The sequence below is a fragment of the Styela clava genome, chromosome 3 (genome assembly GCF_964204865.1).
Source record: "Styela clava chromosome 3, kaStyClav1.hap1.2, whole genome shotgun sequence".
NCBI lineage: Eukaryota > Metazoa > Chordata > Ascidiacea > Stolidobranchia > Styelidae > Styela > Styela clava.
The window spans coordinates 15,566,332-15,581,561 of NC_135252.1; the positions used below are offsets into that span (position 1 = coordinate 15,566,332).

Consider the following 15,230-nt stretch of genomic DNA (forward strand, 5'->3'; position numbering starts at 1 on the left):
CACAGGCTTACTATCGCATCTCTAATTGCCCTACGCGGATTGGTTAGTTTGAATCCCGTGGGCGTTGATTTTGCGAAAGTATTGCGGGGATACAAGCCGTTGAAGTTTGGTTCACGTGCTCTCTGTTCGGTTACTCCACACCCCGAATCCCATGCGTCTGGAACGATTAAAAATATTTGAATATTCCTATATCCGGCATTCATATAACCGGGCATAAGGGCATTTACCAGATCCTTAATATGTCTTATCGGATTTCCACTCGCAGAAGATAAATATACAAATTATTTGCATAAAATGAACTCTCCTTTCATGTCCTCAGGTATCACAGCATTGATTGGGGAAAATGCCGTCAGTGGAGAAATCCGACGTTCTTATATTTTACGTTAATGGAAAGAAGGTTAGATGGAACGAATATTACCAATATTGGCATCGAATTATCTTCAAATCAGACTGTCTCTGGAGACCTAACTGTAGCTGTGTGCACAAGATTCGTGGATTATCAGAAATATTAACTCATTAAAGCTGATCATAAAAAATAGATATGACATGCCTCAAGTATTGTACTGTAAATAACTGAAGATGGATATATAAAATGATATACACCAAATATGAGCTGATAATGTTTTTTTCTGTTGTTATGTCGTTTGTTTTACAATTTCTTTCGATGTACCTTAAAATTAATGTTTCAGGTGACGGAAAAGAACGCAGACCCAGAAACTACGCTACTTACTTACTTGAGAAATAATCGTAAGTGTTAATCGTAAAATGGACGCAATGACACAAGGCACTCCAGGCACTTTGAACTTCCAGACCAGGCTTGCACAACATGCTCGCTGGTCGAAATTATCAATATTGCAGTATAAAATATATCATGTCTTGTTCGGTATATATCGTAAAAACAATGCAACATATAGACAAATCGACATAGCATTAAATATGTTATGAGGAATGTTGCATCTTCTGTCTGTAACAAGTTTAACATAATTGGGAACATGTTTTCGGAATAATTCAGTTCATTCGTTGTTTGTTTTAATGCTGAATACCAAATACCATTCAGTTTTGTACAGTGGAACTAACACCACTTTGCGATATGTTAGGGTTAGGGTATATAATATTGTAATAACCAATATTATTGTATACTATAAAACAATCAAACTAAATAATGCTTTTAGTTCGACTCACTGGTTCCAAGCTTGGATGCGGAGAAGGCGGGTGCGGTGCTTGCACTGTCATGATATCAAAATGGGAGAAAAGTTTAGAAAAGACAAGGTGAACACCTAAATATGTTATTCGATGAACTGTAAATTACAGCAGTTTTGTGGGCGTTTTATGGCAAAATATCCAATCTACTTTCAGACACTTTGCAGTGAATGCATGTCTGGCACCGCTGGTTTCTGTACACGGGTGTGCGGTAACAACGGTAGAAGGAATTGGCAGCACAAAAACAAAACTTCATCAGATCCAAGAAAGGTTGGCAAAGTTTCACGGATCACAATGCGGGTTTTGTACTCCTGGTATTGTTATGTCGATGTACGCATTATTGCGTAACAACCAAATTCCGTCGGCAAGTGATATCGATACCTGTTTACAAGGAAATCTATGTAGATGTACTGGATATAGACCTATAATTGCAGGTAGTGTGATATATGAAGGGTGGATTTTCTTATAGTACTAAAACTAGAAATTATATCGAGAACGTCATCGCAATTTTGTTCACTCGCCGATGTACCATTTTATGAATATTGGCAGGAGGATGACATTAGGCCCTTAGGGGGCGAATGAATATAAAAAAGCATAATTGCTAAATATATATATGACTAGATGAAAATAAAACACCTTCTTCAAAAATGTTATTGGAAATGCGACGGAATGGTGGAAATGCCAATGAAGTTATAAGGTTGAAACATCGAATTGGATGTCAAATACGTTTGAATAAACGGGTTGTGTAACTGTCAAATATTGAAAACGTCTAAAAATAGCTCTGGGTGACTACAAGCCGATCAAGTGAAGCTGAAACAAAGTGTCCCCAGTCGTAAACCTAATATGTTTCAACCTTTTTCAGCGTTCAAAACGTTCACTTGCCCAATGGGTGAAAAATGCTGCAAATTTCAAAAAGATGCACGTAACAGTCAAGAGAATGGAATTGGTATGCAATGCTTGGTATTTTCACAATGTAGTAGGATTTTATAGCAATACCGCAAAATGATAAATGTAAACATTGATCAATTTACTTATTTGTTAATATAACAGAAAACAAACAAAATGGATGGCTACCTTACGACCCTTCACAAGAACCAATATATCCCCCAGAACTAATGGTAAGTATAAATATAAAGAAGTCAGTATACTTCATTTTATTCTAGTAATTGTGATATATGGTATTAAACAGGTGAGCCTTGATTGCACTTGGTTTAAAATAATTAAAATTACAGCCGACACGAATACTTTTAACTTGCGAAATCCATTAATCCATTTTAATATTCACATTTTGCAGATCTTGAACAAGACAAACAATTTAGCTCGATCTTTAACATTTGTGGGAGAGGGAGTGACTTGGCATCAGCCAATCAATTTGGATGAAATGTTGTCGCTCAAGCAACGTTTTCCTGATGCCAGAATTGTTGTCGGAAACACAGAAGTTGGGATAGAAATGAATATCAAAGGACATTGTTATCCGCATATCATTTGCCCAATAAATATACGAGAACTTAACGAAATGAGCGTCGATGACGAAGGTAATCTTCGTTACATTATTCATTTCATATCTGGCTAAACATATACAAATTTCAGTAGAAAGCTGACTCATTGTTAACGTTAACTGTATATTTTGTCAGGCGTTTCCATTGGTGCATCGTGTCGCCTCTCAGATGTTGCTGAATTTTTGGAATCTCTGCGCAAATACAAAACTGATGAAGAAACTCAAATATTTTACTCAATATTGGAAATGTTGAAACTATTTGCTGGATTGCAGATTCGAAATGTGGCGGTAGGTAGAGATTGTAATGATTTTAAGCTTCTTTACATTAGATATTCTTTTGCGACACAGGTTAATCATTTATCGACAAGAAAATGTCATAAAATTTAAGTATTATTCGATGAATGAACTAATTTGATTTATCACTTTATGCTGTAAATTTTAAAATTGTCCATTAGCTTTCATTGCTACCATTGAAACAGAAATTTATCGAGTTATTTGTCTTATTCTCGGTAACATATTAAAACAAGAATGGATCGTTAAAAAGTTATTGTTCGTTTAAAAGTTTAGTTATTCACAAGTTTTTTTGTTGATTTCATCCGGTAGAAAATAGGAATGAAAATACCTTTTGTCCCACCCTTTATGTTAGGGTTATGGCGAACATCATTGATATTCAACTGGTGTTCCGTGAATGACCTTCGGGTAGTCCGCGAAAAATTATTGTCTCACCTTATTCTGGTTAAAAATTTTATGATGAAACATAATATATATGACTTGAACATCAAACATCTAGTATTTGGTTTTAGGATTAGTCTGATCCCGTGCCAACTAAGAATCATAGAAGAAGACCAGTGTGTTGGTCTTTCGTAGGCTTACCATACGTCCCGCTTTAGGCGGGATAGTCCCGCTTTTCAGCGTCTTGTCCCGCCGTCCCGCCCAGTCAGCCAAAAGTCCCGCTTTGGCGTTCAGCCATCCAGCATAATACACGAACATGTTCTCGTTACTGTAGTTGCTGTGTAGCGCAACGCTAGCCTACTTAATTAAGGTGAATGCGTTGTTTTGTTCGCTTCGTTGTTTCCCGCTAACATTGTCAGCGAACGTATCACATGTAAAATCAATTCTAATTTCAATTCTAATCCAAGTCCTGTTCGGACGTTCACGTGAATGTAACATTGAACAACGTCTTCTTGAAGGTGTGATCTACAGAAAAGCATGCTTGGGCGAATAAGTAAATCTCAATGCTTGAAAACGGCAGACTATTTAATTATTCCTTATTCTTTTTGCTGTACATAACAAAAATCTAAATTCCGTTCATTTGTATCGTTATCGTCTATTCCTTTCTTTTTTTCGAACTGAACCCGGGATGGCTTTAAATGTAGGCCTATGTAGTAAAATTGGAAATTGTAAAGTTACAGGATTACAGCTAAGGGGTCGTGTCCTTGGAGGCGTCCCGCTTTTAAGTCAAAAAAATATGTTAACCTATAGTCTTTCGTCACGCAGACCGAATAGAAGCTTTGCAATCATCGAGGCAATCCCAAATATTGCAATCATATAAAGTTCGTCTTAAATGTTTCTTTTTGGTATTTCGACGTTTTGTTTAGCGTCTGAGTTTGAAAAACTTTCATTTGTACTGGTATCCTTGTAGACTGGCATCTTTTCCCAACTCGAGTCGATGAACTTCTGGTCTTTTCGTATTAGTTAATTAAATCGATTATTTTCGAAAATTCTGAAATTTTTATTTGGGGTTTCCCGAAGAATTTTTGAAATAAAAAGTGTTCCGCGATTCATAAAAAAGGGAAAATCACTGGTATAAAAGTCATACGTGGACTAACGTGATGATGAATATAACATGTCGGAATATGCTTATTCATTCACATGTTATATATACTTATAATTTTATATATATGTCAAATGTGCAAATAATTTTAAAAATAAGATCAAAATTATTGTAATATGAAAATATTTCACGGACAGTGATTTTTCTAAAACTGAAAACCACACTTAATCTCGATTTCTCCATGTTTCAGTGCATCGGTGGAAACATCATGACAGCAAGTCCAATATCGGATCTCAATCCCATTTTACTTGCGGTTGGAGCAAAACTAACTTTTGCTTCATCAAGTTCTGGTTTGAGAGAAATTCAAATGGATGAAACATTTTTTATCGGATACAGAAAAACGAACACAAGAAACGATGAGATCTTGATTTCAATAAAAATTCCATTTTTAACCGAAGTATGTGATATTTACATAAATTCCCTTTTTACATAAATGGGTAAGAGACATTCCTGATCAAGTAATAAAAAAATAAATAGGTAATATTATGCGTAACTTTTTCACGTTAACGATTTATATGGATTAAATTTTTTCCCAATGGCTATTTACAATGCTCCAACTTCATATTGTAATGATTTATTGTTTGCCTTCTAATTTAATTTGCAAACACATTCAAGAATGACGTCATGAAAGCATTTAAACAATCAAAAAGAAAAGAAGATGACATAGCTATAGTAAACTCAGCAATGCATGTTGCTTTTGAACCTGGAACGAAAATGATTAAAAAACTATCGATAGCTTTTGGAGGAATGGCAGCAGTTACAAAAGTTCCGACACAAACAATGTCTAGAATAATTGGAAGGTTATTATATTTTAGAATTTTGTTGGTACTTCATCATTTTGCAATCACACCTATTTTCATCACGGATATTTCGTCCAAACGTACGCCCCTATTAGTTTATTTTGTGTAATAACTCAATAATACTCACTAAATATAAAAATATTCAAATTGACACAGAACCTGGGACGGTAGTTTACTGGATGACGTTTGCTCGTGGTTGAGTGAGGAGATGAAATTGTCACTTGATGCACCGGGAGGAATGATACAGTATCGCCGTACACTTGTGACAAGCTTCTTCTTCAAATTTTACCATCATACAATGAATATTTTGGTTGAAAGACGAATTTCAAAAGTTAGTTATTTTAATATTGAAATCTACAACATAAATCATGCTTGCATTCAAATATTTGTCAACGTTTATCTTCAACACATAATTTTCGAGCATATTCCAATGTTCTTCCCAAACACAAACTATATCGCTTCAGCCTTTCCTTGTATAAGTTTATGTCATAATAGGGCATTTTCAGCTGGTCGAAAAAAGTGTGCCGTTATCTCTTTCTTAGTCGACGGCGATCAAAGATTATGAAAATGGGCCTATATCAATATGAGGACGTAAAAACCTGAAATATATAGAGGACGTCATTATTACTGTTTTCCATTGTCGCTTGATATCACTGTTATAGACTAACATTATTATTTTTCAAATTCGTGCTTTACTGTTTTGCTATATATAAAAACAATGCACATTTTATGGCATTTCCTTGTAATTTGGTATATATAGAATGACTATCACACGACACTGATTGAATTAAAATTGAAAAAAATAAACTTTGAATTAGTCCTTGTTTTTATTTGAATGAAATTCGAGTTTACTTTCTCTACCATACACACATCTTTGAATATTTAACAATCAAATTAATCTCAATTAGTAATCAGTGCATAAATTTTGGAGTAAGCAATATTTTTTATTTGTTGGAAAGTAAATAGATATTTGACAAACAGTGCAGAGGCAATTAGTGATGAAATTTACTGCACCGGTTCTCGGACCAGCTGTCGGGAATCGCTGTTGCAAACGACTAAAGTTCTATATATATATAGTTTAATATACAATTGGAAAATGAGTTTCATTCAAATGGGTCATAGCAGAAATATTTATACTTGCTGCTTTTAGCTTTGAAGCATATTTTATTCACTTTAATTATTCAATGCGTTATAAAATGTATATATATTTTCCTACCCTCACCAAACAAGCATATTATTCTAGCAAACAAGCCTTAATCTAGTTAATAAGCTATCGCATTTCAGAAAAACAACATCGCTATCAGTCGAGAAATCATTTCCGAGTTATCGGTCGAAGAAGAATCGTTTACAAGCACACAAACATGGCAGGAGGTAATATTTTTATTCTTTGAAGTTCGTAGTAGTAATAGACTGTTTAGCTTTATGTTTTACACTCGTTATTTTAGGTTCCCGAAGATCAACAACCACTCGATACCATTGGTCGTCCGATTCCTCATCTCTCTGGATTCAAGCATACAACTGGAGAAGCAATATATGTTGATGATATTCCACCTTACAAAGGTTTTATTGTTTCGATGTTAAATCCTTGTGTTGTCGTGATCGACGATAGAATTCGATTTTATATGGTTCAAACGCAAAATTATGGTGTGCAGTATGATAAAAAAAGATTAGATTAGAATCGGGTATTGTCCGAGTGGAATATCCTTTCTTTCTGTGAAATCAGAATAATAGAGTGAATGTAACGCATCTCTTCCAATAGACGCACCACTTTACCCTTTTGGCATATTTTTAGCAAAAGCTATTCAATTGGGGTTACCGATGATGTTCGCGATTGTAGTTTTTATGTATGTGCTACATTCGTAATGTAAAGTTTTGTTGTTGTTTTTGTATTTCCATAGATGAATTGCAGATGGTATTAGTCTGTAGCACGAGAGCTCATGCAAAAATTATTGACGTTGATCCAACTGCGGCACTTGAATATCGAGGAGTGGTTTCGTACGTTGACAAGAATGATGTCATCGGTGAAAATGACCTTGGCATGTACGGCGAAGTGTTTGCGGATGGAAAGGTAGTTCGTAATATTAAGATATTCAAAACATACAAAATGCTTTTTTACTCTACTTTTTTTTTTAGCTTGTATTATGCATGCTCACTAACTTATTTATACACAGGTAACATGTGTTGGGCACGTTATTGGAGCTATTGTAGCCGACACTCTGGCACACGCAATCAAAGCAAGAAGATTGGTGAAAATAACTTACGAAGATATGTTACCAAGAGTTATTACCATAGAGGTAATACCATTGTAGTTTTCATACAGACATCCCGAGTTCGACACCTGGTTAGCTCAGTTTTAATCTTTACGCAACATCTTTTTCTTCTCCGTGTTTGCAGGATGCTATTAAACACAACAAATTGTCAATGGGTAAAAAAATAAAAAGAGGAAATGCTGAGGAAGTTTTCAAAAATTGTGATTTCGTCGTCGAAGATGAAGCAAGGTTGGACTGTAGAAAACACTTTTACTGTTTACCTTTATTATACCTATTGTTGACTTTCAGTGTTGGTGGACAAGAACATTTCTATATGGAGACTCAATGCTGTATTGCTATCCCGAAAAATGAAGATGGAGAAATGGAAGTATTTAGTGCTTGTCAATTTCCGAACGGATTGCAAACTATGGTGAGCTTACTCGTGTTTTTTATTGCGTTATGTCATATTTTATCTTGGCCAAATCAACTTCAAACGCCAAACACATTTTGCTATTGCACAGAATTACCGTATTTTCCGGTGAATAAGTCGCTTTTCTAGACCCAAATTTTTGGCCTGATTTGGGGAGGGTCGTCTTATTTGGCGAGTATGATAATTTCATTTTTTTTTGGTGTCGCCTTATTATTCAATTCGGACCATAAAATACCTTCGGCGATAGCATCCCCTGGCGCGACTATGATATATGTATAATACCGTAATGTGAAGTGTATTCAATTCATATTTTTATAAACATAAATTTTACTCGGCGAGATATCATCGCAGACTTAAAAGGTTTTTTCCCACCGTGAAATCCTCAAAATAATGAGTGGCAGCATTGCGATAAAGCGGAATTGTTGCAGCAACAGCTCAGATCTGTTTTTAAATTGCAAAAATACGAATCAAAACAACATATAATTGTACATGTTTATGTCCACGGATTGCGTTGGTGATTTTTAGAGCAGTGATACTATTTATATTGTCCCAATCGCAGATTAAATTGATCACAATTAAATCAATGAGGCAACACATTTCGTTTTGTGTTTCATATTTACACTTTATATGTATATTTATTTATAAAAACCAAACATAATCTCTCACATTGTTATGTCCGCAGATGGCCGTGTTACTTTAGATCGGCAATGTTCTTATATGGAGGACGCAACCGCGAGTTACGTTGAACACAATTGGATTAAAATTCAAAGACAGTTTGAATTCCGTAGATGTTATGAATAGAAAATTACGCTATAGGAAAAAGTCATTATAGGCTATTTTAACCGATGCGCGGCGATCGCTCAAAACCCTTTGCATGGTAAATTGAGATTCCGATGTTGATGGGATTTTACTACTCCTTTTATTGGCAGGTTATGTGCAAAAACACATTTTTTCAGGCGTAAAAACAGGAATCGTCTTATTTGCCGGGTAGACTTATTCGCCGGAAATACGGTATGTCCTTGCTGCGGATTCACTTTTCTTCATTGTTTTGCTGTACTCGGGGCTTGCTTTTGCATAAATCTAAGAATCTGTCTGTGAGTGTCTTTTATTACCGACTATTCCACTATTCATAACAACTCTAAGAATATGCTCTGAATTCGCGCGATTGCAAATATTGAAGCTGAACTCACGGTGGCTACCTGTATTCACTGTTTATTGCAGTTGAATTTAACTAATAAATCACCGGGAGTACAATTTCCTTCTACAGGCTGCAAAGTGTCTTGGAGTGAAGAGAAATAAAGTTATCGTTCGCACGAAGCGACTTGGCGGGGGATTTGGAGGGAAGGAAACCCGATTTTGTGTCATATCAAATCCTGCTGTTATAGCGGCAAGAAAGTAAGCAATTGTCGACTCATTGTGCCATTAAATTCTAGCATGAAAGAATATGGAAAAATACAAGCTTTCGTTTCCGTTTTTAATGTATAAACTTAGAGCTGTTAATGACCATATATATGTTTACTTGGTCATATGTAATCTTGCGTATTGTGTAATTACGTTAAACACTGATTTCATATCTAGATTGGGAAAGCCAATAAGATGTGTTTTAACGAGACAGCAAGATATGCAAATCACCGGTGGTAGACATCCGTTTTTAGGCAGATATAAGGTAAGATAATAGCAATAGAATTTTACAATCAACTTTTACATATTTCTGAACATGACTTTTTTTTTTAAGATTGGATTCAGTAAAGGTGGTCAAATTATGGCATTACAGATAAAACTGTACAGTAACGGTGGAAATTCAGATGATTCGTCGTTTGGAGTGATGGATCGGGCAATTGTGCATGCTGACAACAGCTATAAGTAATATTCTACAAAATGATATTATTTGGATAGGTTGGTGAAATTGTGGGGCCAATCAAAAATGTTTTTATGTGGATGGACGACTAACTGTAGCACGTCTAAATTTTATGGAGAATGACAAATAACGTGGAGGGATCTAGTAATTAGAGCTCCTAGTAATAGGAGTCACTGATAAATGTGTGTGCAAGTGAGTGAGTGTTATTTTCTGTATCCGTGCGAGAATAGCGTCATTGAAAAAAATAACTGATACCATTATGGATAATAAACTACTGAGAACTGAAGTATTATAATTAACTAAATACCATCACTAATTTGATGAATAACGGACAAGATTGAATAATATTTCTTTATCCCTGCAGCGTGCCTCATATGGAAGTGACAGGAAGTGTATGTCTGACCAACGTTGCATCAAATACTGCTTTCCGAGGATTTGGCATTCCTCAAACAATGATCATATCTGAAGCTTGGATAACGAAGGTTGCAGAAACTTTAAATATGGATTCAGAAAAGGTAAAATATTTGTTATATTGATTTATAGACCTCCAGAAATATGTGCACCAAGATGGCGCACAACCTGAACATAATATGAGTACCAGGTTAGGGTTCAGGTTGTGCGCCATCTTGGTGCACATACTCCGGGAGCGCCCAATTTCAATTTATAATGCGTGTAGATCTGTCAATGAGTCGACGTACAAACTACTTCTGTATAGGTGCGTGAATTGAACATGTACAAAGATGGCGATCGACTATTGCACGGAACTTTACTGCAAAAATGCCAGGCAAAACGATGCTGGGATGAATGTCTCGAAAAGTCAAACTTTCACGTTGTTCGAAAAGAAATTCGGGACTTCAATAAATCTTCGAGGTAAAATTTAAATAAACAGAAACTCACAAGTACCAAGACTGAGTGCAATACTTTAACACCCATATATACATATATATTGTTTTTGTTTTGGCACTCACAGATGTATTAAATGAAGTGAACATACTTGAACCTTTACTGATTAAAAGAGAAACTAGTTAAGATGTATTGAGACCTGACTTCATACCAAAATTATAAAGGGACTTTATGGACATCCTGGTATAGTATGTGCACGCCAGTATTTCTTTTCAGGTGGAAAAAACGAGGAATTGCTTGTATTCCTTCAACATTTTCGGTTGGGTTTGGTCGTAAACATCTGAACCAGGGTTGCGCTCTGGTACTAATATACACCGATGGAACGGTCTTGTTGTCACATGGCGGAACTGAAATGGGACAAGGATTAGATACTAAAATGGTTCAGGTTATTTGACATCATAAATTGGTTAAATGTAGCCTATATTGTTGGTTTTGATCATTTTTTAACTTGCTAAGAAATGTTTTTACCTACGCATCTCATTTCAAATACTTCCAAAACTCAGCACTTCATTCCAATCAATTTTCACATGATAGGTAGTTTACTGGTCGTTCATTGCATCAAGAAGATGAAGTCACAAAATAATCGCATTGCCACGTGAATTCATACGAATTACTTCAAGTTTGGGATGCCATCATGCTCCATCTACTATTTTCAAAATTGTTATAATATGTGCTTTAGGTTGCAAGTAGAGCTTTGGGAGTGTCTGTAGACATGATCCACATTTCCGAATGTTCAACATCATCTGTACCAAATGCATCAGCTACCGCAGCAAGCTTTTCGAGCGACTTGCACGGTATGGCGGTTAAGGTAATGATTTGTATGTCTTAGTTACTAAATCTTATTTACAAACAAAAACGCTTTCGTTCTTTATAAATGGAAACATCTGCAAATACCTTTTTCAGATAATTTGGTACATTTCGTTTCATGTTTTCAAATTGGTTCAAGGAGTTCTAGCCTAAATATTCATAACTTAATTTATGACACGTTTAGTTAAATCAGCTCTATAGTATCTTGTTCAAAGCATCACTATAAAATAGAGTTCAGGTAAATTTTTGGTCGAAAATACCAGTGTAACCAGTGGCGTGCATAAATTTTGTTGACAAGAAGAAGGAAGGAGCTTTAAAAAATTTGCAATTTTTGACGTCATGTTTTGTATTTAAATAACGAGAAAAATGTGACGACATAATTCTGCGTCGAGAAAAAATCCTTTTGTAGTTGAATTTACCGTGTTTCCGTGAAAAATATTAAGGCATTATAAATTTACAAATATACGCAAATATAATATTGCTGTTATGAATGCTTTAATAGCACGTCATGGTAACAGAAACAATGCACCATAATTACAAAAACATTTACATTTTGCTAAGCAATGCAAAATCTCAACTTTAGGAAGCATGTGAAAAAATCATGAAAAGGATGGAACCGCTCAGAAAATCGAATCCAAATATTGGATGGGAGGAACTAATAGAGAAAGCCTATTCCAAACGAATCAGTCTTTCCGCTACTGGATTTTACAAGTTTGTATTGCTACAAACATTCTTTTTGCTGCCACTTTCGTATGCGATCTCGCGGTTGTATGATCTTGCTCATTTTAGTTAAGGTTAGGAACTGAATTCTAGGGGAATGTCTTTATGCGATTAAGATCACGTTAAGCAAATAAGATCAATAAGCAATGTAGTTTTATGACACTGAGATCGCATATGGAAGTGACACATTCTTTTTTTAATAAGTGTGAACAATCATTCATGTTAAAGTTATTCTGTATTCAAAGGGTTCCAGACCTAACAAATGTATGGGATTGCAAAACTGGAGAAATTAAAGGAGATAAGTTTAGCTATATAGCCTACGGGGCAGCGGTTTCTCAGGTAGAAATCGATGTACTGACTGGACATCACGCTGTGCTGAGAACTGATCTTGTTGTTGATGTGGGAAATAGCTTGAATCCAGCAATTGACATCGGACAGGTAATGGTCGGATAAGTCAACGTTTCTCAACTGAGGACGAATTCCTCCGCAGGGAGGAATCTGAGTGCTTTTGGGGAGAAAAATAACAAATGCAAATAGAGTTTTATGCGTAGTTAGGGAGGAAGGATTTTGGAGCTTAAAATAGGCCAAGGAATGTGTAAAAAAGGGTTGGCAACCACTGGGATAAGTGTAATAAACTATACATACTACAAAATTATGTATGTCACCTGGAAAGTCTATACGCATACATGTTGATCTATTGAAAATCGGTTATATCCCATAAAATATGCTGAAGGACGAACGTCCGCATATTTTTCAGATTGAAGGTGCTTTTTCTCAAGGATACGGAATGATGACTTTAGAAGAAATGCTTCATTCACCGTCAGGGCATTTATGGACTATAGGTCCAGGAGCCTACAAAATCCCAGCATTTGCTAACACTCCGAAACATTTCCATGTTCATCTATTGAGAAATTGTCCCAATGAAAAGGCGATATATTGTTCAAAGGTAAGCTTCAACATCGAAGGCACATCTCTATTTATTTTTTGTCTATCTAGTAAATATCCTTAAGTTATAGCACTACACAATTACAAAACTAACGACAAACCGGGTTGTTTGCGAGTCTCCACGGTATATTAGACTATTTATTACCCACTTACCTTCGTAATACGTTCTAATTATTTTCAATGTCGATGAATTTTATACATTCGGTGCGGAAAATACGTTCCGATTTACATTGTAAAAGTGACGATTATTATCGGATTTTATCCATGGAAATAATCCGGATAAATTTTTTTTACCTTCATTAGGCTGTTGGTGAACCACCGTTGTTCTTGGCAGCATCGGTCTTATTTGCCATAAAAGATGCAATCAAATCTGCGCGATCAGATGCTGGAATAACTGGTCCTTTTCGACTTGATAGTCCAGCAACTGCTGAAAGAATCAGAATAGCATGTGAAGATGTCTTTGCAAGCAAGGTAATCCATTTTGTGCGGACGGTATTAATTTATGTTTTGCGTTTCCGCATCATAAACATACAAATATAGCATTAAATTACGTGTTACATTTTTTGGCGGATTGTCTTGGTCGGTGACCGTACATTTGAACCCATGTACATTTGAACCCATGCGTATATCCACGGGTTCAATCTATATGCGGGTGCTAAAACCCATGGGTTAGGGCTAGTATGGGTTTAACTATCCGTGAAACAAAAAAAATTCCATAGGTGCAATAGCATACAGGTGCAATTGTCATGGGTTCAAATGTACGTGGGTTCAAATGTAATGGAACCGTCTTGGTCATATGTAAAAGCAGCAACATCATTTTGTCCCAGTAATGCTGTTTGTGGAAACGTTTCCAAATGGACCCTAATAGCAGATCTAGCTGGAAAGGTGCAGTATTTGGATTTCAAATAAACTGGCAAATTTGATATTTTATTGCAAACACATCTTCTTCTTTTTTTCTGTCTTTTCTGACATGTGGATATCAAGCTAATATCGATATGCAGTATTAAAATATGTATCGACTTCAATATTTATTGACGTTTTACGGAAAATCATGATATTACACATACCAATGCTATTTTGTTATATTCAACAGGCAAAGCCTCCTGAAAGTGAGAACGGGTTACAACCATGGGCAGTTCGAGCATAAAATCATTTTTTTCTAATATTGATACAAACATTGTTCATAATATTTTAATGTTATGCACTGCACTGTAACAATTGAACTGACGTTTAAGTTAGGTATTTAGTAATTCATAGTTATATATATAAGAATTGCTGTTATAATATATTACTAATTTGCAATTTGGTGTCTGTTTCATTCACAAATACAACACAAAGAACAATAATTTAACGAGAATATCGGTCAGAGACCGAAGACTCATCGATCGAAAGTTAGGGGATCCCCCAAAACATCACTCTTACTCCATAGTGACACCTTGTGTCCCATCACAAATTAATTAATACCTCGCTAATTATGCGACATAATTCATTCAAAATCAATAGGCACGACATATGAGGAATGCACATACAAAATCTGGAGCAGATTCAATCTCGCTTTCGTGAGATATCGCGTGCATCTAACAGACAGACAAATACCTATCAACATCTTTACCGATTAAAATCGATAAGTAATAATAACGGAATATGAACAAAGATGTCCAAAGTATGCACACTACAACAAGAATAACTGAAGTTAATTTTCATAAGACACCTATATATTTGCACGCTCGTTCATTTACTTGCAGTTACATTTGCACAGCGTACGTTTGCGCCTATGAACAATAGCACCCATGGCAATAGTTATTGAATGAAAAGTGGGTTTCATTGCCATTTGCGACGAATGAAGGACATCTAAATGTTTTAAATATCAATGAATACGAAATTACCGCAAACGCCCACGCAAATAATTTAGAATTTTCGACACTATCGTTTTGTTAGTATTGTTATGATGTTGTTGTTCTCGCCACGCGAAAGACGCAAGTTTTT

The 15,230-nt window shown here is 35.5% G+C and overlaps 1 protein-coding gene across 1 annotated transcript; it reads left to right on the plus strand.

The window, feature by feature from the left end:
* Positions 1-345: 345 nt before the first annotated feature.
* LOC120343470 (xanthine dehydrogenase/oxidase-like) lies at positions 346-14,575 on the plus strand. Its single transcript, XM_039412651.2, has 29 exons — positions 346-397; positions 690-747; positions 1,173-1,269; positions 1,357-1,634; positions 2,063-2,146; positions 2,251-2,318; positions 2,495-2,735; positions 2,835-2,986; positions 4,723-4,929; positions 5,148-5,332; positions 5,489-5,663; positions 6,617-6,703; positions 6,778-6,892; positions 7,231-7,400; positions 7,504-7,626; positions 7,727-7,830; positions 7,891-8,011; positions 9,279-9,406; positions 9,590-9,677; positions 9,747-9,874; positions 10,234-10,384; positions 10,585-10,739; positions 10,989-11,157; positions 11,452-11,580; positions 12,163-12,290; positions 12,545-12,737; positions 13,057-13,245; positions 13,548-13,715; positions 14,338-14,575. The coding sequence occupies exons 3-29, from the start codon at positions 1,232-1,234 to the stop codon at positions 14,389-14,391; spliced, it is 3,828 nt and encodes a 1,275-aa protein (XP_039268585.2). The 5' UTR covers positions 346-397; positions 690-747; positions 1,173-1,231; the 3' UTR covers positions 14,392-14,575.
* Positions 14,576-15,230: the final 655 nt, after the last annotated feature.